Below are 27352 nucleotides of genomic sequence, written 5' to 3'. Positions count from 1 at the left end.
CACACAGTCCAGAACCAACTTAAAACTGGTGCATTTGCCATCTGAATCCTCAAAGTATGGGATTGTGAGAAAATGTCAGGTAATCTACCTTCTCTATACTGAGGGTAGTGAGTATGTGGAATGAACTGACAGAGGACATGGTCAAAGTGAGTAAAATTGAAACATTGAACACCAATTTGCATAGGTTCATGGAGGGGGAAAGTCTGTAAGGTTATGGGCCAAATGCCATACGTGCAAAGGTACCCTTTACCATGATGGCTAGTTGGACTGTTTAAACATGATCTTTTTCCAGAAATGTACTTTAATTAGGTACAGGATTAAAATTTGGTGTGTTTTCTTTTGCTACTGTAGCCCATCCACTTCAAGGTTTGATGTGTTGTGTATTCAGAGATGCTCTTCTGCACACCACTGTTGTAACGTGTGGTTATTTGAGTTACTGTCACCAACCTGTCAGCTTGAACCAGTCTGGCCATTCTCCTCCAACCTCTCTCATTAACGAAGTGTTTTCACCCACAGAACTGCCACTCACTGGATGTTTTTTGTGTTTTTCACATTATTCTCTGTAAACTCCAGAGACTGTTGTGTGTGAAAATCCCAGGAGATCAGCAGTTTCTGAGTTACGCAAACTGCCTTGTCTGGCACCAACAACCATTCCACGATCAAAGTTATTTAGATTTGATGTTTGGTCTGAACTACTGAACCTCTTGACCATGTCTGCATGCTCTTATGCATCAAGTTGCTACCACATGATTGACTGCATATTTGCATTAACGAGCAGGTGTACCTAATAAAGTGGCCACTAAGTGTATGTTGTAAAATACTTCACGTGCGTTTCTCCTCATTCTCACTGTAATTTTCCATGTTTCTGTTTGGACACAGTGCATCTCTTTGTGGTTAAAGGATCAGAAGACATGCCCAAGTTGTACATTGAGCTTTGCAACCTCCTTCTCGCAATCCTAATCATGTAGCAGGAATCCGTCACCCTTGACTGCAGGCTGGCCCATCTGGGGTCCATTCACTGGCCGTTGTTTTCCTGTGAATGTGATAGAAGCAATGCGGTTGCAAAGTTGCAGAGGAAGATAAGCATGATGCGTCACCAGCTGATGGATTAATTGGGACAAGTGTGCATCTCTGACTTGTTGACAAGTCCCTATCACAGGAGAGTCTACGCACTGCGATTATTTTCTGAATAGCATGCTGATTCCTTGACCATCCGAAGCATATTTTAATATGGGGGATGGAAAGTAATCGTTGGCAGTTCGATAATTAAAGGTTGTTGTAAGGTTCATTGTTGATTGGATGTTACATTCATTTTGTGCTGAGGTGGATCTGCTTTGTTTAAAAACCTCCTTCAGGAAGATGAGGTGGCAGTATTAAACCCGTTTCTACTTTTCTGCTCTGACCCAGTCACTCTATTTACATTGCATTAGCCTTCATTTACCAGAGGTAAAAATTATATTATATGTAATTATTTTTTACATATTTACATTTATCATCCAGGTTGTTTAATGAATTTGACACGTGATCATATTGAGATTTAATCCTGCTTAATTATATATACATAATTTTATATATATATATAATTATATATATGAACAGTAGGTTACCTTAACATGTTAAATCCACAACATTAAGACTGGCACAGATGCTCACAGCATGGCAAATTGAGTCAAAGGGCTTGTTCCCATAAGACTTGGAAGCAGAATTAGGCCATTCAGTTCATTGGGCATGCTCCCCATTCCGTGCTGTATGACTATAAAATGACCTATTATTGATGTTTAGACAATCCCAGTTGAAGCCCAGATTGGCCAACGTTGTTGCAAACTGGAATCACTCTTAGATCATCAAGTTTTTGAAAGCCCCATTCCCTGCCCTTTGCAGCAATATCAACTTTTATTCTAAAATACCAAAGGTCAAAATTTGCAAGTGCTGGAAGAGGGCCTGCAGAATTGCATTTCCTGTAGGCTCCAGGCAGCCACACTTAAAAACAAAATCTTCCAAATGAAAGCCGTGCAATTTCAAAGCTTCAATACTGAGTGCTCCCTTAGGTATTACAGGAACCAAACGCGGCAGTTCCATGTTCACCCTCCTTTTCACCCACCCCTCCCCCATCAGCACACTGAGGTCAAACAATGAACAAGTGGGTAAAATTTATTGATTACTGTTTACATTAAATGTTTTAAAAAGCCCTATTTGTGAATGACCCTGCCAAATACACAGAACAGTAAATGCTCAACTATACATTACTTAAAGTATTCTTTAAAAAGGGGAGATTAATTCCATCCAGAAGCCATACACTTAGCCATTCAGTTAAGAGAAGGAAGGGTCTCAGCCTGAAACGACAACTGTTTACTCTTTTCCATAGATGCTGCCTGGCCTGCTAAGTTGATCAAGAAATATAGGAAACAGTTATCTAAAAACAATCTTAACTTGCACTCCATTCAGGATAGGATCACATTCAGAATTATTATCACTGATAATTTGAACTCCACTAATTAATTAATCAATCAATAAATTAATCACTCAATTAATTGGTAACCATGAAAGTATCAGGTTCTTGTGAAAAGCGTCTGGTTCACTAATATCCTTCGAAGAGCAAATTGCCATCTTTACCTAAAATGACCAATTTTATAACCCTGATCCATAATTCCTTGAAAGTGGTGTCGTGGATAGATATAGTTGTGAAGAGAGCTTTTGGCACATTGGCCTTTATCAAGCAGACTACTGAGTACACAAGTTGGGATTTTATGTTGAAATTGTATAAGGCATTAGTGAGGCCTAATTTGGAGCATTGCGTGCAGTTTTGGTCACCTACCTACAGAAAAGGTATCAATAAGATTGAAAGAGTACAGAGAAAAGTTACAAAGATGTTGCTGGGACTTGAAGACCTGAGTTATAAGGAGAGGTTGAATAGGTTAGGACTTTATTTTCTGGAGTGTAGGGTAATGAGGGGAGATCTTGTTGGGGTATACGAAATTCTGAGGGTATTTAGGTTAAATGCAAGCAGGCATGTTTCCCCTGAGGTTGGGTGAGACTAGAAGACATGGGCTTAGGGTGAAAGGTGAAATGTTTAGAGGAAACAACTTCACTCAGAAGGTGGTGCCAGTGTAGAATGAACTGCCAGTGAGAGTGGTGGATGCAGGTTTAATTGCAACATTTAAGAGAAATTTGGTTAGGTACATAGATGGGAGGGGTATAGAGGGCTATGGTCTGGGTGCAGGTCAATGGGACAAGACACAGAAACAGGTTGGCATGAACTAGAAGGGCCAAATGGCCTGTTACTGTGGTGTAGTGTTCTTTAACTTCAGACTATCTGTATGCAGTTACTTATGAATATGCAATACAAATTTTGGCCACAAAGAGAAAAGGGGATAGTGTGAAAGAGTGAAGCATAGGAAGATGTTCAGTCTTGATCCTTCTGAATGGCAGAGCAGGCACAAGGAGCCAGGATTTCCTTTGAGCAACACACACAAAATGCTGGTGGAACGCAGCAGGCCAGGCAGCATCTACAGGAAGAAGTACAGTCAATTCTACTTCTTCCTATAGATGCTGCCAGGCCTGCTGCGTTCCACCAGCAGTTTGTGTGTGTTGCTTGAATTTCCAGCATCTGCAGATTTCCTCGTGTCAGGCTGTCCTTTGTTGTATTCTGACAGGGAGAGGAAGTGTCAGCATTCACACAAATTAGCCCAATTCAACATTTGTGTCAAACTTCACTCCCAGACCAGTTATAATCTCAATGTAAATATTCTCTTCTGGAAAGGTTCACCTGGATTATCCATGTGTCACCTCTTGTTGTAGAATGTAAATAGATCACAGATGATGGGAAAAACTGGAGATGAGTGGTGAGAGTTATTTGGATCCATCAGGGTGTAAACAGGGAATAAAGGAGCTGAGAACACAAAACTCAGCAATAGGGAACCACTATGGTAGCACGTAGATAACAGCTTACCAGCTCGTGTCAAATAGATTCTGTTTAAATCTAAACAGACACAAAATGCTGGAGGAACTCAGTAAGTCAGGCAGCATCTTTAGAAATTAATAAACAGTCAATGTTTCAGGCCAAAACTCTTCATTAGGACTGGAAAGGAAGGGAAGAGAGGGAGAGGAAGGAGTACAAACTGGCTGGTGATAATTGAGACCACAGGAGCTGAGCAGTGGGAGAAGGTGTCACTGAACTGTCAAAGAGAAGATTTAAATTTCTTCAGGATAGGCATACCTCAAAGAGATAGTGGGGCAGTAAATCACATACACAGGAGATTCTGAAGATGCTGGAAATCCAGAGCAACACACACAAAATGGTGGATTTCCAGCATTTTGCAGAATCTCTTGTGCTGATGACTGAGAGTCAGTAGGCTGTTCCATTGATCAGAGACATCTCTGGGGGTGGAGACAGTTGGTAAACTGAGGCCTAGGAGAAAGAATCTAGTAGATGAGTTCTATGTTGTTTGGAGTTAGAAGAATGAGATTACTGAGGCAAAATTCTTGTTAGAATGAGGACAATTTGTCTTAGAACCGGGGGCATGGGCTCTGAATAGGGAGTTGGAAGAGACAAATCAGTTTATATTGACTCAGGCATTTTCTTCACCACCTTAGGGATTCCCAAACGGCTGTACAGCCAATTAAATCATCTGTAATAGTTAAAGTGCACAGCAAGCTGCCAAAGTCAGCATTTTGAAGCTCCCATTGATCCATTTCCAAGTGATTGGGACAAATACTAAAAATTCAGCCACCCACTGAAGTGGACTGGGGCTCAGTTTTTTTAAAACCATTCAAGAGTCTGGCTCTCTCTCATTACTGCACATAGACAGTCTTTGAGGAAGGATGTGAACTCACTACCTTGAGTTAGAACTGAGAAGGTGACCTATTGAGCCACAGCCAACACTTGTAACTTCGGAATGGATAGGAAAGAATGGCCTTGTTCAAAGAGCAAGATGTGCAAGTCACATCTGGCAGTAGATCAGTGTGCAACAGACCAGTTCCACCATGAACTGTTCTGCCTGATGGTCACAATGCTGGGAGTGATACAAACACTGGATTATCAGGGACAGAAGCAAATGATTATGTACTACAGTTAGAGTCCAGTGGGGAGGATTTCTTTTAAAACAAATGGCTCTGCTGCACTATTGGTTTTAAGGTCTGCCAGAGATCTAGCTCACAAGTCGATTGATACCCTGCACCCTGATGAGAATTATCATTTTGGTGCAGGGAACTGAATCGGATGACTTTGCGTACAAGAGTGGCAAGTCAAGATACAGCACAGAAACAAGGTTCTTCAGCCCAATTGATCAGTGCCGACCAAGATTCCCATCTGTCCATGTCTGACTCATTTCTCTCTAAACCTTTCCTATCCAAATACCTTTTAAGTGTTAATGTACCCGCCTCAACCACTTCCTCTTGCAGCTCATTCCATATACTGACCACTCCCTGGGTGAAAAAAAATCGCCCTCAAATTCACATTAAGTCTCTCCTCTCTCACCTGAAATTTATGCTCTCTAGTTCTTAATTCCCCAATCCTGGGAAGAAGATTAAGCATTCACCATAATCTATGCCCCTCATCATTTGATGCACTTCTGCAAAATCACCCTTCATTCTCAACCTCTCTCCATAACTCAGTACCTTGTGTTTTGTTCATATTCGATTTTGTTGGGGAGGATTTCTAATAAAATGTAGGCTAACCAAGACACCCACTCAGGTTTATTGCATTGGCATGAGGTCTTCCACAGCCTTCCTGGTGTGAAGGAAATTATACTCTCCAGGCCAGATAAAACAGACCAGCAGCTGAAAAAATGTTACACACTATAAATTCAGTAACTTGCAGACATCTACATCACAAGAGATTCTGCAGATGCTGGAAATCTTGAGCAACACACAGACAAAATGCTGGAGGAACTCAGCAAGTCAAGCAGAATCCATGGCAAGGAATAAATGGTTGGTACTTTGGACTAAGACCAACACATTTCAGGTCCTGATGAAGGGTCTTGGCTTGATAAAAGATGGGCCAAGATCCGCATGTTTGAGAATCTTATTGTGAATGGGGACTTTGGGAAAAGGGTGAAGTGGTAAGCTTGTGATAGGACCCACTCCTTACAGACTCCAAGTAATGTTGTTGACAGAAGTGCACTCACTTAATGAACTTTTACCAACATAATCAAAGCATAAGGCTCTCTACTGGTGGAGCATTTCTAGATTTTCAATCTTCCTTCTTTGGAAGACGGCCCATCTTTGTCCGGATGTTCCTCAGCAGGAAGAAGGCCACGGTGGTGACAGCACACGTGAACTCAGCGATCCAGAATGCTGTGTTCCAGCTGTATTTCTTTGCAATCGTGCTGAACGGGAGGCCAGCCAGAAATCCTCCCACTGTGGGACACACAAGCAGGAATGGGTTGTCAATGAAGAAATACACCAACAGCGTCTCCAGTTCAAGTGTAATATAAAATCAGTTTGACTTGTATTTGCACTCCTGCTGAACAATGTAATACTGAACTGTCTTTCTGGTGTTTAGTGGCATTAGAGAGTATTGCAAGGTAGGACAAAGTTCTTTTACTTTGCACCCAATAATATGCTTTAATGGCTGACTAATTATGGATACACCACAATATGAGCTTCACTTACCACGTCAGCAGCTAGCCTATGAAATCTCTTTGGTGGCATTTTGTGCTTTGGACTCTTGCCCAGTTGTAATATTGATCAGGGAACCCTAACTACAATCAGCTATTCTATCAACCAGTTTGGACACTGTGTGGTCAAATGAGTGTGGACTGCAATACGTCGGTAACATTCTCAGTCAGAATACTGTGGGATCAAGTACCAGGCCAAAGATCCAAGGTCAAAAATATTAAGTGGCAACTGCTCTCCCCGTGACCACAAGCAGCTGCAGAGAGCTGCGAACACAGCTCAGCATGTCATAGGAACCAATATCCCCCCTCCTTGAACTATAGAACATTACAGCACAGAAACAGGCCTTTTGGCCCTTCTTGGCTGTGCCGAACCATTTTTCTGCCAAGTCCCACTGACCTGCACCTGGCCCATATCCCTCCATACACCTCTCATCCATGTACCTGTCCAAGTTTTTCTTAAATGTTATAAGTGAGCCCGCATTTACCACTTCATCTGGCAGCTCATTCCACACTCCCACCACTCTCTGTGTGAAGAAGCCTCCCCTAATGTTCCCTTTAAACTTTTCCCCCCTTCACCCTTAACCCATGACCTCTGGCCGATAAGTCAGCCCTCCTTATCCGTGGGTTCCGCATGCACGGATTCAGCCAACCGCGGATCGGGAAAACCCGAAGTTCTCTCTCCAGGACTTGTTGTTTGAGCATGTAGAGACTTTCTTCCTTGTCATTATTCCCTAAACAACGCAGTATAACAATTATTTACATTATATTAGGTATTATAAGTAATCTGGAGATGATTTAAAGTATACGAGAGGATGTGCATAGGTTTGGGAATCGAGGAAAAAAAACAGAAGTTTTTTATGTATCGAGGAAAAAAAACAAGGTATATCTGGTATTATTTAGCGTCAGTTAGTCAAACATTTTTCTTAGTATATAGTATATATTTTACCTTTCTATGCATATAAAACACTTAAGAAACGTCTGTATTTCAAAATTAAACCACTGCGTTGCTTAGTAATAATTGTAGTTTTCATCGGAGCAGGGCCTTTCACATACTCCATTATTTTCACTTTATCCTTTAAAATTGTTCCAATTGTTGACCGACTGTAGCCTAACGCTTTTCCGATGACTGATGGCGTTTCACCCCTTTCCAATCGCTTTATTATTTCCACTTTATTTTCAATCGTGATCATTTTCCATCAATGGGAACAGAAACACTGCGGTTTCAGCAGCTCTGCTGGGTCCTAAAGTCCACTGCACTGAAACAGGTTAAATAAGGGACTTGAGCATTCGTGTTTTTTTTGTATCCGCGGGGGGGGGGGGGGGGTCCCAGAACCAATCACCCACGAATAAGGAGGGCCGACTGTGCCACCAGGTTCAAGGACAGCTTCTACCCTGCTCTTGGAAGATTATTGAACGGTCCCCTAGTACAATAAGTTTGTCTCTTGACCTCATAATCTACAAACATTTGTACCTTGCACTATAAAGTCTGCCTTCACTGCATTTTCTCTGTAATTATAACTTAATTCTGTATTCTGTCATTGCTTTTCATAATACCACCTCAAAATACCATCATTGTGAAATTCTTTGTCTAAATGGCACGTTTTTCCTTGTACCTCCATCCATGCATCAATAATGAAACAACTGCAATTCCAAAATGGAGCTGAAAGCAAGTCCTCAAAACCTCTCTTTTAGATAAAAAGACCCAAAGGCACCAATTTGAAGAAGTGGCCTGGGGAGACAGGTGTGGGTAACAGTCAGGAGATGGAAGGGCAGGAGTCAGGTACTAGAGAGTACCCCAGTGGCTGTACCCCTTAACAATAAGTACTCCTGTTTGAGTACTGTTGGGGGGGGTGGGGGGGGGGGGAACAGCCTACCTGGGGGAAGCAACAGCGGCCATGCCTCTGGCACAGAGTCTGGCCCTGTGGCTCAGAAGGGTAGGGAAAGGAAGAGAATGGCAGCAGTAATTGGGGACTCTACAGTTAGGGAGACAGATAGGCGATTCTGTGGACACAGGAAAGAAACACGGATGGTAGTTTGCCTCCCAGGTGCCAGGGTCTGGAATGTTTCTGATCGCGTCCATGATATCCTGAAGTGGGAAGGAGAACTGCCAAAGGTCATGGTACATATTGGTACCAACAACATAGGCAGGAAAAGGGAGGAGGTCCTGAGTTTGGAAGGAAGTTGTGAAGCAGGACCACAAAGGTAGTAATCTCGGGATTACTGCCTGTGCCACGTGACAGTGATTATAGGAATAGAATGAGGTGGAGGATAAATGTGTAGCTGAGGGATTGGAGCAGGGGGCAGGGATTCAGATTTCTGAATCATTGGGACCTCTTTTGGGGCAGGAGTGACCTGTACAAAAAGGACGGGTTGCACTTGAATCCCAGGGGGACCGATATCCTGGCGGGAGGTTTTGCTAAGGCTATTGGGGAGAGTTTAAACTAGAATTGCTGGTGGGTGAAAACCAAACTGAAGAGACAGAGGAAGAGGTGGTTGGCTCAAAAATAGAGAAAGCTTGGAGACAGTGAGAGAGGTAGGATAGGCAGGTGATAAAGAATGGACACACTCAGACTGATGGTAGAGATATGTCTATTTTAATGCAAGGAGTATTATAGAACGTAGAACAGCACAGCACAGTACAGGCCCTTCGGCCCACAATAGACAATAGGTGCAGAAGTAGACCATTCGGCCCTTCGAGCCTGCACCACCATTTTGAGATCATGGCTGATCATCTACTATCAATACCCGGTTCCTGCCTTGTCCCCATATCCCTTGATTCTCCTATCCATAAGATACCTATCTAGCTCCTTCTTGAAAGCATCCAGAGAATTGGCCTCCACTGCCTTCCGAGGCAGTGCATTCCAGACCCCCACAACTCTCTGGGAGAAGAAGTTCTTCCTTAACTCTGTCCTAAATGACCTACCCCTTATTCTCAAACCATGCCCTCTGGTACTGGACTCTCCCAGCATCTGGAACATATTTCCTGCCTCTATCTTGTCCAATCCCTTAATAATCTTATATGTTTCAATCAGATCCCTTCTCAATCTCCTTAATTCCAGCGTGTACAAGCCCAGTCCCTCTAACCTCTCTGCGTAAGGCAGTCCGGACATCCCAGGAATTAACCTCGTGAATCTACGCTGCACTTCCTCTACAGCCAGGATGTCTTTCCTTAACCCTGGAGACCAAAACTGTACACAATACTCCAGGTGTGGTCTCACCAGGACCCTGTACAAATGCAAAAGGATTTCTTTGCTCTTGTACTCAGTTCCCTTTGTAATAAAGGCCAACATTCCATTAGCCTTCTTCACTGCCTGCTGCACTTGCTCATTCACCTTCAGTGACTGATGAACAAGGACTCCTAGATCTCTTTGTATTTCTCCCTTACCTAACTACACCGTTCAGATAATAATCTGCCTTCCTGTTCTTACTTCCAAAGTGGATAACCTCACACTTAGTCACATTAAACGTCATCTGCCAAGTATCTGCCCACTCACCCAGCCTATCCAAGTCACCCTGAATTCTCCTAATATCCTCATCACATGTCACACTGCCAATGTTGTGCCGACCCTCAAACTCTGCCTCCCATATAATCCTCTACCTTAAATTCCTCCATATACCTGTCTAGTAGTCTCTTAAATTTCACTAGTGTATCTGCCTCCACCACTGACTCAGGCAGTGCATTCCACGCACCAACCACTCTCTGAGTGAAAAACCTTCCTCTAATATCCCCCTTGAACTTCCCTCCCCTTACCTTAAAGCCATGTCCTCTTGTATTGAGCAGTTGTGCCCTGGGGAAGAGGCGCTGGCTGTCCACTCTATCTATTCCTCTTAATTCTTGTACACCTCTATCATGACTCCTCTCATCCTCCTCCTCTCCAAAGAGTAAAGCCCTAGCTCCCTTAATCTCTGATCATAATCCATACTCTCTAAACCAGACAGCATCCTGGTAAATCTCCTCTGTACCCTTTCCAATGCTTCCACATCCTTCCTATAGTGAGGCGACCAGAACTGGACACAGTACTCCAAGTGTGGCCTAACTAGAGTTTTATAGAGCTGCATCATTACATCGCGTCTCTTAAACTCTATCCCTCAACTTATGAAAGCTAACACCCCATAAGCTTTCTTAACTACCCTATCTACCTGTGAGGCAACTTTCAGGGATCTGTGGACATGTACCCCCAGATCCCTCTGCTCCTCCACACTACCAAGTATCCTGCCATTTACTTTGTACTCTGCCTTGGAGTTTGTCCTTCCAAAATGTACCACCTCACACTTCTCTGGGTTGAACTCCATCTGCCACTGCTCAGCCCACTTCTGCATCCTATCAATGTGTCTCTGCAATCTTCGACAATCCTCAACACTATCCACAACACCACCAACCTTTGTATCGTCTGCAAACTTGCCAACTTACCCTTCTACCCCCACATCCAGGTCGTTAATAAAAATCACGAAAAGTAGAGGTCCCAGAACAGATCCTTGTGGGACACCACAAGTCACAATCCTCCAATCCGAATGTACTCCCTCCACCACAACCCTCTGCTTTCTACAGGCAAGCCAATTCTGAATCCACCTGGCCAAACTTCCCTGGATCCCATGCCTTCTGACTTTCTGAATAAGCCTACCGCGTGGAACCTTGTCAAATGCCTTACTAAAATCCATATAGATCACATCCACTGCACTACCCTCATCTATATGCCTGGTCACCTCCTCAGAGAACTCTATCAGGCTTGTTAGACACGATCTGCCCTTCACAAAGCCATGCTGACTGTCCCTGATCAGACCACAGATCCTACCTCTAAGAATCTTTTCCAACAGCTTTTCTACCACAGATGTAAAGCTCACTTCTATAATTACCCAGACTATCCCTACTACCTTTTCTGAACAAGGGGGCAACATTCACCTCCCTCCAATCCTCCGGTACCATTCCCATGGATAACGAGGACGTAAAGATCCTAGCCAGAGGCTCAGCAATCTCTTCCCTTGCCTCGTGGAGCAGCCTGGGGAATATTCCGTCAGGCCCCGGGGACTTATCCGTCCTAATGTATTTTAACAACTCCAACACCTCCTCTCCCTTAATATCAACATGCTCCAGAACATCAACGTCACTCATATTGTCCTCACCATCATCAAGTTCCCTCTCATTAGTGAATACCGAAGAGAAGTATTCATTGAGGACCTCGCTCACTTCTACAGCCTCCAGGCACATCTTCCCACTTTTATCCCTAATCGGTCCTACCTTTACTCCAGTCATCCTTTTGTTCTTCACATAATTGAAGAATGCCTTGGGGTTTTCCTTTACCCTACTCGCCAAGGCCTTCTCATGCCCCCTTCTTGCTCTCCTCAGCCCCTTCTTAAGCTCCTTTCTTGCTACCCTATATTCCTCAATAGACCCATCTGATCCTTGTTTCCTAAATCTCATGTATGCTGCCTTCTTCCACCTGACTAGATTTTCCACCTCCCTTGTCACCCATGGTTCCTTCACCCTACCATTCTTTATCTTCCTCACTGGGACAAATTTATCCCTAACATCCTGCAAGAGATCCCTAAACATTGACCACATGTCCATAGTACATTTCCCTGCAAAAACATCATCCCAATTCACACCCGCAAGTTCTAGCCTTATAGCCTCATAATTTGCCCTTCCCCAATTAAAAATTTTCCTGTCTTCTCTGATTCTGTCCTTTTCCATGATAATGCTAAAGGCCTTATGAACAAAGCGGATGAGCTTAGAGCATGGATCAGGACTTGGAGCTATGATGTTGTGGCCATTACAGAGACTTGGATGGCTCAGGGGCAGGAATGCTTACTTCGAGTGCCAGGCTTTAGATGTTTCAGAAAGGACAAGGAGGGAGGCAAAAGAGGTGGGAGCATGGCACTGTTGATCAGAGATAGTGTCACTGCTGCAAAAAAAGGAGGAAGCCATGGAGGGGTTGTCTACGGAGTCTCTGTGGGTGGAGGTTAGGAACATCAAGGGGTCAATAACTCTACTGGGTGTTTTTTATAGACCACCCAATAGTAACAGGGACATCAAGTAGCAGATAGGAAGACAGATTCTGGAAAGGTGTAATAATAACAGGGTTGTTGTGGTGGGAGATATTAATTTTCCAAATATCGTTTGGTATCTCCCAAGAGCAAGGAGTTCAGATGGGGTGGAGTTTGTTAGGTGTGTTCAGGAAGGTTTCTTGACACAATATGTAGATAAGCCTACAAGAGGAGAGGCTGTACTTGATCTGGTATTGGGAAATGAACCTGGTCAGGTGTCAAATCTCTCAGTGGGAGAGCATTTTGCAGATAGTGATCATAATTCTATCTCCTTAACCATAGCATTGGAGAGGGATAGGTACAGACAAGTTAGGGGATTGTTTAATTGGAGTAAAGGGAAATACGAGGCTATCAGGCAGGAACTTGGAAGCATAAATTGGAAACAGATGTTCTCAGGTAAATGTACGGCTGAAATGTGGCAAATGTTCAGGGGATATTTGCATGACATTCTGCACAGGTAGGTTCTAAGGAGACAGGGAAAGGATGGTAGGGTACAGGAACCATGGTGTACAAAGGCTATTGAAAATCTAGTCAAGAAGAAAAGAAGAGCATACGAAAGGTTCACAAAGCTAGGTAATGATAGAGATCTAGAAGATTAAGACTAGCAGGAAGGAGCTTAAGAAGGAAAATAGGAGAGCCAGAAGGGGCCATGAGAAGGCCTTGGCGGGCAGAATTAAGGAAAACCCCAAGGCATTCTACAAGTATGTGAAGAGCAAGAGGATAAGACCTGGGAGAATAGGACCAATCAAATGTGACAGTGGAAAAGTGTATGGAACCGGAGGAGATAGCGGAGGTACTTAATGAATACTTGGATTCAGTATTCACTACAGAAAAGGATCTTGACGATTGTAGGGATGACTTGCAGTGGACTGAAAAGCTTGAACATGTAGATATTAAGGAATAGGATATTAAGGAGCTTTTGGAAAGCATCAAGTTGGATAAGTCGCCGGGGACTGGACGAGATGTACCCAGGCTACTGTGGGAGGCGAGGGAGGAGATTGCTGAGCCTCTGGCAATGATCTTTGCATCATCAATGGGGACGGGAGAGGTTCCGGAGGATAGGAGGGTTGCGGATGTTGTTCCATTATTCAAGAAAGGGAGCAGGGATAGCCCAGGACATTACAGGCCAGTGAGTCTTACTTCAGTGGTTGGTAAGCTGATGGAGAAGATCCTGAGAGGCATGATTTATAAACATTTGGAGAGGTATAATGATTAGGAATATTCAGCATGGCTTTTTCAAAGGCAGGTCGTGACTTACAAGCCTGATTGATTTTTTTGATGATGTGACTAAACACAAAGAACAGAAGATGTAGTGTATATGGATTTCAGCAAGACATTTGAAAAGGTACCCCATGCAATGCATATTGAGAAAGTAAGGAGGCATGGGATCCAAGGGGACATTGCTTTGTGGATCCAGAACTGGCTTGCCCACAGAAGGAAAAGAGTGGTTATAGACGGGTCATATTCTGCATGGAGGTCAGTGGCCAGTGGAGTGCCTCAGGGATCTGTTCAGGGACCCTTACTCTTTGTGATTTTTATAAATGACCTGGATGAGGAAGTGGAGGATGGGTGAGTAAATTTGCTGATGACACAAAGTTTGGGGATGTTGTGGATAGTGTGAAGGGCTGTCAGAGGTTACAGTGGGACATCAATAGGATGCAAAACTAGGCTGAGAAGTGGCAGATGGAGTTTAACCCAAAGAAGTGTGAGGTGGTTCATTTTGGTAGGTTAAATACGATGGCAGAATATAATATTAATGGTAAGACTCTTGGCAGTGTGGAGGATCAAAGGGATCTTGGGGTCCGAGTCCATAGGGCACTCAAAGCTGCTGCGCAGGTTGACTGTGGTTAAGAAGGCATATGGTGCATTGGCCTTCATCAATCGTGGGATTGAGTTTAGGATCTGAGAGGTAATGTTACAGGTGTAATATTAGACCCCACTTGGAGTACTGTGCTCAGTTCCGGTTGCCTCACTTCAGGAAGGATGTGGAAACCATAGAAAGGGTGCAGAGGAGATTTACAAGGATGTTGCCTGAATTGGGGAGCATGCCTTATGAGAATAGGTTGAGTGAACTCAGCCTTTTCTCCTTGGAGCGAACAAGGATGAGAGGTGACCTGATAGAGGTGTATAAGATGATGAGGGGCATTGATCATGTGGATAGTCAGAGGCTTTTTCCTCGGGCTGAAATGTTTAGCACAAGAGGGCACAGTTTTAAGGTGCTTGGAGGTAGATACAGAAGAGACTTCAGGTAAGTTTTTTTTTTATGAAAGAGAGTGGTGAGTGTGTGGAATGGGCTGCCGGTGATGGTGGTAGAGGCAGATATGATAGGGTCTTTTAAGAAACTCCTGGATAGGTACATGAAGCTTAGAAAGAGGTCTGTGGGTAACCCTAGGTAATTTCTAAAGACACGTTCAGCACAGCTTTGTGGGCTGAAGGGCCTGTATTGTGCTGTAGGGTTAATTTTCATAGAAACATAGAAAACCTACTCTCCTCCCAAATATTCATTTCACATTCAAAATTATTCAAGTTCATTCTTGCACCAGTTTGATGAAAGTGTTGTCTGATGCTGTGTTTGCAATCAGTTAATTCGGGGAACTGGTGAACCTGTGAAGATGAGAAAGGTTTTGCAATCCCTGCCCACCAGGAAGCATGGTTGCTGAAGTGCACTGATCAGTCAAGGTTTGCTTTGTTAACCTTAGGATGTCTCCAACACCTTTGTCAGCCTCAGTCAGAAATTCCCTCTCGATAAACATTCCAGAGATGTATGCTAAGGGTTAGGGCTATGTTGGCGCTGGAAGGGTTGCAACACTTATGAGCTGTTTTCAGGACAATCCTCACTGATATTGATTAGCTCCAAACAACATATTTCACTAAGTTTCAATGTACATGACAAATATGGCTAATCTTTATATGGTCCTTTAGAATGTTCCTTTCTACAAGAAGAAACTTCAAATTCTGCACAAGGTGTCTAAATTCAGGCAGTAACAAAGCTATACAGTTATGCTGACTACAACAATTTTCCCTGTATTAAAAACTGGTCATAGTAGCCAGTTTCGGCAGGTATTCAGTTCTGGACTCACCGTTCGCCATGAGAGCAACAATGGCATGTGACGTGCCAGACAGGTTAGAAGGTGCAGACTCATTGGCAATCACTCCAAACAGTGCAATTGGCCCATACGAACAGAACCCAAACACGACTCCCAAAGTCAGAATCCATAACTAAGAGAAAAAAAACAAAGGGTGGAGGGAGAAAAGTGACTTAATATACAGAGCAAATACAAATGCAATTTGACCTGAGAAGATGCAATCCACTCAGGTTTGTTGATTGAGTGGAAAAGGCAGTAACTTGCAGCAGTTGGAACTTTGAGCAGCAGCCAATCAGCGTTTGGGATTTATTAGCAAGGAGACATTAAAGTAAGGCAGGGGCAAGCAGAGTGACCATCATTGGAGTGGCCAGAGTTAGAGTGGAGATTTTGAGGCTTTAGCTCTTCCAGGCTTCAGTGAGGGAAGGTTAAAAAAAAAAGCTGCAATTAGAGCTTCTTTCTCCCTCACAGTTTATTGATTTTCCTTCTTTATATCTGCTCAGTTAAAACAGTGGAGATGCCAGGCAGGATAGTTCAACGTTCCTTTTACAGGGATGTGGGAAGGCAGGGAGATCTCCAGTGTCCCTGACAACTACTACTGCGAGAAGTGCATCCAGCTGAAGTTTCTAACAATCCATGTTGGAGCTGGAACTGGATGAACTCTGGATCATTCGGGAGGCCGAGGGTGTGATAAATAGGACACATACAGAGGTAGTTACACCCAAGGAGCCAGTGTATAATAACCCTGTGGCCATCCCCCTCCACAACAGGTGTATCACTTTGGATATTGTCGGGGGGGGGGGGGAATGATTGAACAGAGGGAAGTCACAGTAGTCAGGTCTCTGGCATTGAGTCTCCCTCTAGTCAGTGAAAGCAATAAACTGTGGGTAGAGCTTCCCCTCTTTATATTTGCTCAGGTAGTAAAGTAGAGATGCCAGACAGGATAGTGGAATGCTCCTCTTGCAGGATATGGGAAGGCAGGGAGACCTTCAGTGTCATTGATGACTACACCCGTGAGAAGTGTTGGAGCTGGAACTGGATAAACGCCACGTCAATCAAGAGGCTGAGGGCATGATAGATAGGACATACAGAGTGGTAGTTACACCCAAGGTGTAGGACACAGGAAACTGGGTGACAGTCAGGAAGGGGAAAGGGGTTAAGGAGCCAGTGTATCAAAACCCTTTGGCCACCCCTCTCAACAACTGGTGTATCACTTTGGATATTGTCGTGGGGGGGGGGCAGAATTATCAAACAGAGAAAAGTCACAGTGGTTGGGTCTCCAGCACTGAGTCTGCCTCTCTGACGTAGAAGGAAAGTGGGGAGAAGAGGTGTAAAGTGGTGATAGGGGATTCGTTTGTTAGGGTAACATAAATCCCCAGATGGTATGTTGCCTCCTGGGCACTGGCGTCCGGGACATCTTGGATCGAGTCCTCAAGTGGGAGGTGAGCAGCCAGAAGTCCTGATCTATGTAGGTGCCAATGACACGTGTAGGAAGAGAGACAAGGTTCTGCATCGGGAATTCTGGGAGTTAGGTGCTAGGTTACAGGGCAGGGCCTCCAGGGTTGTGATCGCAGGACTACTACACATGCCACGTATTAGTAAGGCCAGAAATAGGAAGATTATGCAATTTAACAGGTGGCTAAGGAGTTGGTGTAGGAGGGTGTGTTTCAGATTTTTGGATCATTGGTCTCTCTTCCATGGAAGGTGGGACTTGTACAGAAGAAACTGTTTGCCCCTGAACTGGAGGGGGACTAATATCCTAGCGGGAAGGTTTGCTAGTCTGCAAAAGGTGGGGGGGGGGGGCAGGTTTGGTTTAAACTAGAGTTGCAGGGGGATGGAAACCAGAGTGCCAGACAGTTAGTGGTGAGGTTGTGGAGGCAGACATTGCTAAGACCTCAAAGTTAGGAACCAAAAGGTTGAGCATGGTGGGACTAGTGTTCTGAATTGCAAATATTTCAATGCAACAAGTATCATAGGAAAGGCAGATGAGTTCAGGGCATGGATCACACATGGAATTATGATATTGCAGTCATTATGACATACGGCAGTGCTCAGTCAGGACAGACTGGAGAGCTCTACTAGTGAGGCATTATGGATGGAACTGAGAAAAAAGAAAGTTATGACCATGTTAATGGGACTATATTATAAACCACCCAACAGTCTGAGGGATTTAGAGGAAAAAATTTATAAAGAGATTGCAGACTGTTGCAAGAATCATAAGGTTGTTATAGTACAGGGGTCGGTATTGAGAAATATACCTGACATAATCATTATATATACCTGAACTATAATCACTATGTATTAGCTATTTACTATACTATGTAATCACTTCTAGGTACCGAATATTAATATGTATTATTTTACTAGGCACATTTTGTTATGTGTTGTTTTCACTAGATACTTTGTACTCTCTTAGCTGCATATTATGACACTTACAGACCACCTGCTTGTTTTGCAACACCATTAGCTGCGATGTACCCCATGTATTACACTCAGCCTTTGTTTAGTACGAGATAACGGTGGCGGACAGGATGCTGCGAGCAGGAATGTACTGTGAGGGTGGTTGTCTGGAAAACATAATCTTGGCCACGAATAAGGCCCCAATGCGAACGGGTGAAAAACAATGGTGACGGACCGCGGGCTAGGCAAGAGCGATTAATTAATTCATATATAGATGATATGCAACAAAAAATTGATTGGGTATGCTAATAAAACCGAACTGTAACTGAGATAAGAAATTACTATAAAGAATGCTGTACACCGGAGCTCGGTGGGCTTTCGGTGACAAGTTCATTGATTGCCTCAGCCTTTGTTTGCAAATAAAGGCTTACTTTTCTTGAAGAATTGTCTGTGTCTCCAAGTCATTTCAAGTAACCACGACAAAATTGGCGACCGCGAGCAGGGTCAGAAAGAGACCCGCGGAAAGGAAACGGCAGACTGGGGACGCTTCCCAGTCCTCTAGGGACCCCCATAAGGCTAACAGAATTACGGGTGCACCCAAACAAAAGGAAAGCGCTTTTTGCGACAATTTGGACTAAGAATTCTGTTGGCTTTGGGGAGGTCTTGGAGTCTCAGAAGTGTGGAACCACTGCTGAAGGGTCTCTCCAGTCCACAGAATCTGGCAGAATTGGGGGTTAACAGAGGAGGCTCAGAGGATTGATCAAGAACACTGCAGTGAGGGTAAGTACAAATAAGTTAATAAGAAGTTAAGTTAAGAAAAATTCCACGTGGTGTTGGTAAATCCCTGTCGATACCGCTTCGCACAGAGCGAAGGGCTACATGGGCAGGGTAAGGAAAATTGAGTAAATCCCTGTGGATACCGCTTTGCACAGAGCGAAGGGCTGCACGGGCAGGGTAAGGAAAAGTAGAGTAAATCCCTGTGGATACCGCTTCGCATAGAGCGAAGGGCTGAACGGGCAGGGTAAGGAAAACTAGAATAGAATTAGAGTAGAAAATCCTCGTGGATACCGCCTTAAGAGATAAGGGTCTGAACAGACGAGGTGCAAAGAGCAAGTTCTGTGGGTACCGCTCTGAATAGAGGTCTGCACGGGCAGAACAGAATAGACTAGGCATAGTATTAGAGTAAATAATATTATCCAGTAAACAAACTGTGAATCTCTGAAATACCTTAAAAAGAGAGAATAACACGACAGGTAAAGGAACGGCAGTAGAGATTCTGAGCAAAAAATTCCCGTTAATTAAATATGAGATCACAAAAACTTCAGAAAAATGGGAATAAAGAGCCAAAAACCTGGTCACAAAGTGGCCAAGAGAAGGAACGTTTGATGTAAGTTTGTGCAAAGAAATGGAGGCACTAATTAAAAAATTACAAACCAAAAGATAAATCTAAGAAAAGAGGGCAAAAAAGAGAACGAGAAATGGAAGTGCTAAAACTCTTCAGAACGGAGGGAGAAAGGCTGAGGAGGACAGGTAGAATATTGATTACAAACGAGGAAGATACTAAGGTGCTGGAAAAACAGCCTGTTAGAGAGAGAGGAGGGTACGGTGAGAAGCTGGCTTCAGCTCCGTACCCGGATGCGAAAGAAACAGAAAAAAACCCTCCCTATAATGAGGAAGGAATCCCTAGGCAGTGCCCCCTGCTGACGGGAACAGTAAACATGCAGGGAGAAGTCCAAGTTTGGGATAACGAGGAGGGAAAAAAAAATACGAGAAGGAAAAAAGCGGCGATATAGAACGAGATAGAGGGAGAAAAGATAAAGATGGAACAGGAAAGAAGGGAGATGGAAAGAGAAGTGGAAAGGCTACAGCAGCTGAGAGAGAAGAGGGATTATGAGGAGTATCGGTTATACTGTAGAGACAGACAGACTAGAAGAGAACAGGAATCATCTAGACAGCAAGAATGGAGTGAGTTGAGAGGAAGTTGGAGGAAGGTAGGAGACGAGAGTTTGGAGGAAATACGAGAGAGGACGGAGAGGCAGATATTGGAGATGGAAGAGGGGACTAGAGTGGAGAAGGAGCAAGGAAGAAGGTATACCCCAGGAAGGTATGAGTGGCAGCCAGTAGTACTAGGGCCAGCAATAGATAAAGAACCAAGTGAGGAAGGAAGCTTGATTACATGGAACGGGGAGAAGGAAATGCTGCCACTGCTGGTAAAGGGATCAGGACAAATACAGTATATCCCTTGGGGATCCCAGGACCTGGAAGGGCTGAAAAATACTCTGCCTGGTCTGCACGAGGGGGCAGGAAAGTGGATTAGAGCCTTTGAGGAGGAAACAATGGGACAATTGTTGGCTATGGGAGATTTGAAGGCACTGCTGATAAGATTGATGGGAACTTCCAAGTTGAAAGAACTGATGGAGATGGCTGGCTTACAGAATGTGGACAGTCCACAGACTGATGGGGCCAATTTTGATCCAGTGAGACAGAGGGTATGGCAGGCCCTCAGGAAGCTTTATCCACCCAGAGTAGACCCCAAAGCCTTAAAGGGGGAACTACTGGGAGACACTGAAAACCCAGCAGCCTATGTAGAAAACCATTTGAAAAAGTGGAGACTGGAGACTGAGCAAGAGGTGGAAAATAGCTTGTTTCTGAACTCACTGTTCTGACAGAGCATTTTGGATGCAATGCCTCCGCAGGTCAAGTCTAAATTGGAGGAGGTGGTTGGGCTGTCATCACTGACCCCACGAGCATTCAGTGATCACGTAGTCCACGCAGTGGAGAAATATCGGAGAGACAAACGAAAGCTGGCTGAGCAGCAAGAAGAGGTGCAGCGAAAGCTATTGCAAATGCAGCTCGAAGAACTGAAAAAGAAGGACAAAGACAAAAGCAAAAAGATGCTGCCAGCCACCACTAGTGTGAGTACAGCCATTACACCATTAGATGGAGGAACTGGTCATTCTGTCAGTCAAGGGCCAGAAAACCCCATGCCAATAATGAATGTCTCCGGCAGAACATTTCCACAGATGCCTTATTGGGGACAGAGTAGAGTTAAGCAACAGCCCAGACAGGACTGTAAGTCCCAAGGAGGGGGACAGAGGAGTTTATGGGCAAACAGGATTAGAGAGGAGACAGGGGGAAAGAGCGGCAGAAAGATTGTGCTGGGGATGCAGCCAGCCTGGACACATGAAGAGAGACTGCCCATTTAAACCATGGCCTGTCTCATATCAGCAGGAGCCGATGGCAAGGGAGCCACAGTTTGGCCACATGCCGGCTCCTGGGGGTCCAAGCGGACCTGTAAACCCCTATGCAAGGTATTAGGGGTGCCCCAAGAACTCGAGTGGGAAGGGACATTACCCAATGATAACGAGGGAGGCAGAGGAGGAACCTATAGTTCAGGTTATGTTAGAAGGGCAACTGACAGCAATGATGATAGATACTGGAGCCACGTACACTTGCGTACAGCCACAGTATGCCCTTCACCTTCCCATGTCAGGAAAGTTTATAAAGACGGTAGGGTTCTCGGGGAAAACACAGTTGACACAGTGCACGGCTCCAGTGCATTTGAAAATGGGAAATAAAGGAATTGTCTTACCAGTACTAGTATCTAAAGGAACTCCCATTAATTTGTTAGGCAGAGATGCTTTATTGAAACTGGAATTAAAATTAGAATGCACCAGAAATGGGTTAAGTGTGGAAAGAGCAGGGGCTCAATTGATAGTGCGAGAAGATAAGAGAGCCAATGTTTTTTTGGATAGGGGACATAGAAGATCAGATCTGGGATACCTGGGAAAAGTGGAAACAGGGCGTGCAGGCCATATTACCTGAGGCTGTAGCGCCCAAATCTGAGTTACATTGTACTGTAATTTTCGATGAGGCTTAGAATAAGGAGGTAGAGAGGAGATGGAACATGAGGACAGATATTCGACAACACCTAAAAGGGGAAGCCATAGTAATTGGGAAGCAGGGGGCAGCCCTGCAAGTCAGGTGGAATACCTTCTTGAAAGAATGGTACAGGATACCGGAAGCTGTACCCCACATAACCTTGCTGGTAAATGAGGGATACCAGTCTAAAGACTTAGGACCCATGGTAAAGCAGGTAAACACCGTAACGGTTTGGAGAAAGGTTATGCCTGAGGTATGGATATCCGGAGACAACAACTACATTAAGATAGGGGTAGACATAGATGTGACAGGAACTCTGAAGGAAGTTGAAGTAACTCCTCAGCCACACATGCCGTTGTTGGGGCAGGCAAGGGGTCGGCAGAAAAATAAAATATTGGACAAGTTGCCATCTATTCTGTGGTCGCAACATGACACGGACGTGGGGAAAATAGAAACAGCCAGTCCGGTGGAGGTAAGGTTAAAGAAAGGAGCAGTTCCACCTAGGAGACCACAATATCCTTTAAGACTGGAAGCAGAGGAAGGTATAGCGCCGACGATACAGGGACTGTTAAGGGCAGGAGTACTTAAGAGAGTAAACAGCCCCTGCAATACTCCGCTGTTGCCTGTCCCAAAAGCGGACAGGTCTAAATGGAGACTGGTGCATGACTTACGAGCAGTGAATGAGGTAGTGGAGGATTTGGCAGCAGTGGTCCCGAATCCACACACACTGCTGACTAATATCCCGCCAGAAGCAAGCTACTTTTCAGTAATTGATTTGTGTTCGGCTTTCTTCAGCATTCCCCTAGCCGAACAGTGTCAGTATTTGTTTGCATTTACATACAGAGGCAACCAATACACCTACACTAGAATGCCACAAGGATTTAAGCATTCACCACATGTTTTTAAATAAAGTATTGAAGGAAGATTTGGATGGCATTTCGCTGGAAAGTACACTGATACAGTATGTGGATGATTTGTTGATTTGCTCTGAAAGTGAAGAGCAGTGTGAACGGGATACTGAGATACTTTTAGAGAAACTGGCGTATGGAGGACATAAAGTATCTAAGAAAAAGCTGCAATTTTGTAAGCAGCAGGTGGAATATTTAGGAAGGATGGTATCTAAAGGCGTAAAGGCAGTAGCGCCGAGTCAGATTGAGGCGATAACGAAGGCTCCAAAGCCCCAAACAGTAGGGCAGATGTTGACGTTTCTGGGAATGACAGGATATAGCTCAGATTGGATAGGAGAATATGCTGAGATTGTGGCACCTTTGAGAAAGATAATGAAAGAAGCAGGACATACAAATTTGAAGAACGGCTTACAGTGGAATGGAGAGACGGAGATAGCTTTCAATACTATTAAGCAGGAATTGCAGTCAGCACCAGCTTTGCCTGACTACGAGAAGGTTTTTCATTTGTATGTATCCAACTGACAGGAGGGTTATGTCACAGCGGTTCTAACACAAGAGACAGGCACAGGAAAAGCAAAGCAGCCAGGAAAGCGTCTGGGTGTACATCAGTTATTATTGCACCCCAGGTAAGCCTAGAGCCGGAACCCATGATAGAGGACCTGGTTGAAATGCAAGGTAGGGCAACGTTGGCAGAACAGACAATGTGGAGGCGACGGGGGGGGCCAAGCAGAACTTAGAAGGCCTGTGAAGCACGGAAGACGGTTTGTTGGTAGCTCCTACTCCTTTGTTGACTATCCTAATTTCAGAAGCACATGGAGTGGACCATTGTGCAAGGGGGGGAAGTAATAAGGAAAATAAAAAAGGATGGTTTCTGGTCGCCTTACTTACAGGCTTCGGTAGACTATATTTTAGCACAGTGTGAGGTTTGTGCACAGAATAATGTTCGAAGGGGGATTGCAACCCCAATAGGTCACATACCCGTGCCTGAAGGACCATTTCGACATCTGGTAATCGACTACGTAGATATGATAAAGACGGTAAGAGGAAAAAGATACATTCTGGTGGTAATTGACAGGTTCAGCAGATGGGTAGAGGCAATACCCTCGAAGGATCAAGGGGCAGGAACAGTGGTAAGGTTCCTGACAAATGAAGTGATCCCAAGGTTTGGAATACCTTCGGAGGTTATCTCGGACAACGGTTCGGCCTTCATCCAAAAGGTGGTCAAATTGGTATTACAAGTACTGAGAATAAAACAAAGGTTTGGATGTGTGTACCACCCACAGTCACAGGGCATGGTGGAAAGAATCAATGGCACTCTGAAGGCCAAACTAAACAAAATTTGTGCAGACACTAAACTTAATTGGGTCGATGCTTTACCGTTAGCATTGATGAGTTACCACATGCAAACTAATCGAGTGACATGCCTGACACCGCATGAGATGCTCACTGGGAAGCTATCATACCTGTGATAGGGGTAAGCAAAAATGTTGAATGGATAAATTATATATACTACAATCAACAGAGGTTCATCAACTACACTGACGATGTGCTGGAGGCCTTAGGGCAACAGCTGGATGCAACTAGCAGGGTGGCGTGGCAAAACAGACAGGTACTGGATTGGCTTTTGGCAGAAAAAGGGGGTGTGTGTGTGATGTTTGGAGAACAATGCTGCACTTTCATACCGAACAATACTAGCCCAGAAGGGTCTTTCACCAGAGCAATGAATAAATTAAAGGATCTGCGGAAGGAGGTCAAACAGAATGCAGGATTTGGGCATCAGTGGTTTGACTGGTCAGAAAGCAAACTGGGGGATGGGGTGCGTGGCTGATTAAATTGGCAATGACTGCAGGCATTGTGCTGATAAGTTGTGCATTTATTCTGTGCTGTTTTCTTCCATGTCTCAAGACTTTCATAATGTGTGCGACAGCAAAACAATTCCCGATGCTCCTGGAAATTGTTGAATCTGACCCTAGACAAGGAGAAAAGCCGATGATGTACTGTTACAGTCTGCACGATGCATCAAGCGGACTGGAAGGTGTTAATAATGTGGACACTAGTCTGTAAGGTGTCTAAGACTTTTTTCCTGTCTCAGCTATGGAGGGACAGGTTTTTGGCTCAACAGCCTAGGATAACAGAGAGAGATCATTTTGAGCTCCGAGTATGGAGATTGTAGTTGACCCAAATTTGGGATTAAAATGCTGGACTTTATTTTGGCTTTGGTGCACGGCCTCTGAGTGTTCTCTTTCTGTGTGAGACCCTGTGGGTCTCAAAGGGGGGATTATATTGAGAAATATACCTGACATAATCATTATATATACCTGAACTATAATCACTATGTATTAGCTATTTACTATACTATGTAATCACTTCTAGGTACCGAATATTAATATGTATTATTTTACTAGGCACATTTAGTTATGTGTTGTTTTCACTAGATACTTTGTACTCTCTTAGCTGCATATTATGGCACTTACAGTACACCTGCTTGTTTTGCAACACCATTAGCTGAAATGTATCCCATGTATTACACTCAGCCTTTGTTTAGTACGAGATAACGGTGGCGGACAGGATGCTGCGAGCAGGATTGTACTGTGAGGGAGGTTGTCTGAAAAACATAATCTTGGCCACGAATAAGGCCCCAATGCGAACGGGTGAAAAACAATGGTGACGTACCGCGGGCTAGGCAAGAGCGATTAATTAATTCATATATAGATGATATGCAACAAAAAATTGATTGGGTATGCTGATAAAACCGAAATGTAACTGAGATAAGAAATTACGATAAAGAATGCTGTACACCGGAGCTCGGTGGGCTTTCGGTGACAAGTTCATTGATTGCCTCAGCCTTTGTTTGCAAATAAAGGCTTAAACTTCTCGAAGAATTGTCTGTGTCTCCAAGTCATTTCAAGTAACCACGACATCGGCAACCTTTTTGCTTCTGTGGGCTGGATCGCGTATTAATGAGCGGACGGTGGGCCAGATAAATGCCATTAAAAAAAACTTGAAATATGGGAATTATCTATTTAAATACATCTAGTTATGTATTGCCTCAAATTAATGAATAATGCATACTAGAATATCATTTGTACTTAAGGTTGCCTACCCCTGTTATAGTAGGTGATTCTAACTTTCCACATATTAACTGGGAATCCCATACTATAAAAGGACTAGATGGAATAGAGTTTGTCAAATGTGTTCAGGAAAGTTTCCTTCATCAGTACGTAGAAATCCCAATGAGAGTGTGCAATACTGGATCTGCTATCAAGGAATGAGACAGGGCAGGTGACAAAAGTTTGTGTAGGGGAACACTTTGCATTCAGTGCCTGCAATGCCATTAGTTTCAAAGTAAATATGCAAAAAGATAGGTCTGGTCCAGGGGTTGAGATTCTAAATTGGAGAAAGGCCTATTATCAGGTAGATGGTATCAGGTAGAACCTGGCAAGTGTAGATTTGTACAGGGTGTTTTCTGGCAAAGGTGTACTTGGAAAGTGGAAGGCCTTCAGTAACAAAATTTTCAGAGTACGAAGTTTGTACGTGCCTGTCAGAAAAGGTAAAGATAACAAGTGTAGGGAACCTTGTTTTTCAGGAGATAGTGAGGCACTGGTTAAGAGAAAATAAAAGGAGGTGCATAGCAGGTATAGGCAGGTAGAAACAAAGAAGGTGCTTATGAGATACAAGAAACGTAAGAGACACTTAAGTAAGAAATCAGGAAGGCTAAACGAAGGCATGAGGTTGCCCAAGCAGACAAGGTGAAGGAGAATCCTAACGGATTCTACAGATATGCTCAGAACAAAAGGATAGCAAGGGACAAAATTGGTCCTCTGGAAGATCAGAATGGTAATCCATGCATGGAGCCAAGAGAGATGGGGAAGATCTTAAATGGATATTTTTTTTTGCATCTGTATTTACTCAGGAGACAGACACAGAGTCTATAGAAGTGAGGCAAAGTGGCATCAACTTCATAGACCCTATACAGATTACTGAGGAGGAGGTGTTTGCTGTCTTGAGACAAATCAGGGTGGATAAATTCCCAGGGCCTGACAAGGTGTTCCCTCAGATCCTTTGGGAGGCAAATGCAGAAATTGCTGGGCCTCTAGCAGAAATAAGGGGCTGGATATATGGGTATTTGGATAGATGGACTAATGATTAGGGATAGTCAGCATGGCTTTGTGCATGGTTGATCGTGTCTAACCAATGTTATAGAGTTTTTTTTGAGGAAGTCACCAGGAAAGTGGATGAAGGCAAGGCAGTGGATATTGTCTACATGGACTTTAGCAAGGCATTTGACAAGGTCCCGCATGGGAAGTTGATCAAGAAGGTTCAGTCACTCAGCATGAGGTAGTAAATTGGATTCGACACTGGCTTTGTGGGAGAAGCCAGAGAGTGGTAGTAGTTGGTTGCCTCTCTGACTGGAGGCCTG

The 27352-nt window shown here is 44.1% G+C and overlaps 2 protein-coding genes and 1 long non-coding RNA gene across 13 annotated transcripts in view; 2 read left to right on the top strand and 1 right to left on the bottom strand.

The window, feature by feature from the left end:
- The window catches only part of LOC140716952 (E3 ubiquitin-protein ligase DZIP3-like), a 195102-nt gene extending 193708 nt beyond the window's left edge, over positions 1-1394 (top strand). For all 4 annotated transcript variants that reach the window (XM_073030129.1, XM_073030130.1, XM_073030126.1 and 1 more), the window contains exon 38: positions 880-1394. In XM_073030129.1, coding sequence (XP_072886230.1) covers positions 880-960 — 81 coding nt within the window. In that variant the 3' untranslated portion in view covers positions 961-1394. The remainder of the gene's footprint in view (positions 1-879) is intronic.
- A 741-nt stretch (positions 1395-2135) lies between these two features.
- The window catches only part of slc37a4a (solute carrier family 37 member 4a), a 101320-nt gene continuing 76103 nt past the window's right edge, over positions 2136-27352 (bottom strand). For all 8 annotated transcript variants that reach the window (XM_073030139.1, XM_073030138.1, XM_073030146.1 and 5 more), the window contains 2 exons: positions 15740-15878; positions 2136-6357 (listed from right to left, as the gene is read on the bottom strand). In XM_073030139.1, coding sequence (XP_072886240.1) covers positions 6191-6357; positions 15740-15878 — 306 coding nt within the window. In that variant the 3' untranslated portion in view covers positions 2136-6190. The remainder of the gene's footprint in view (positions 6358-15739; positions 15879-27352) is intronic.
- On the top strand, positions 18727-25762 carry LOC140716957 (uncharacterized). Its single transcript, XR_012096396.1, has 3 exons — positions 18727-18922; positions 20812-21057; positions 24838-25762. It is a non-coding gene; the product is annotated as an uncharacterized lncRNA (long non-coding RNA).

The sequence above is a fragment of the Hemitrygon akajei genome, chromosome 26, assembly GCF_048418815.1.
Source record: "Hemitrygon akajei chromosome 26, sHemAka1.3, whole genome shotgun sequence".
Classification (NCBI taxonomy): Eukaryota; Metazoa; Chordata; class Chondrichthyes; order Myliobatiformes; family Dasyatidae; genus Hemitrygon; species Hemitrygon akajei.
Note: the sequence above shows the minus strand (reverse complement) of the source record. Positions and strands in the feature narration are given on the sequence as shown.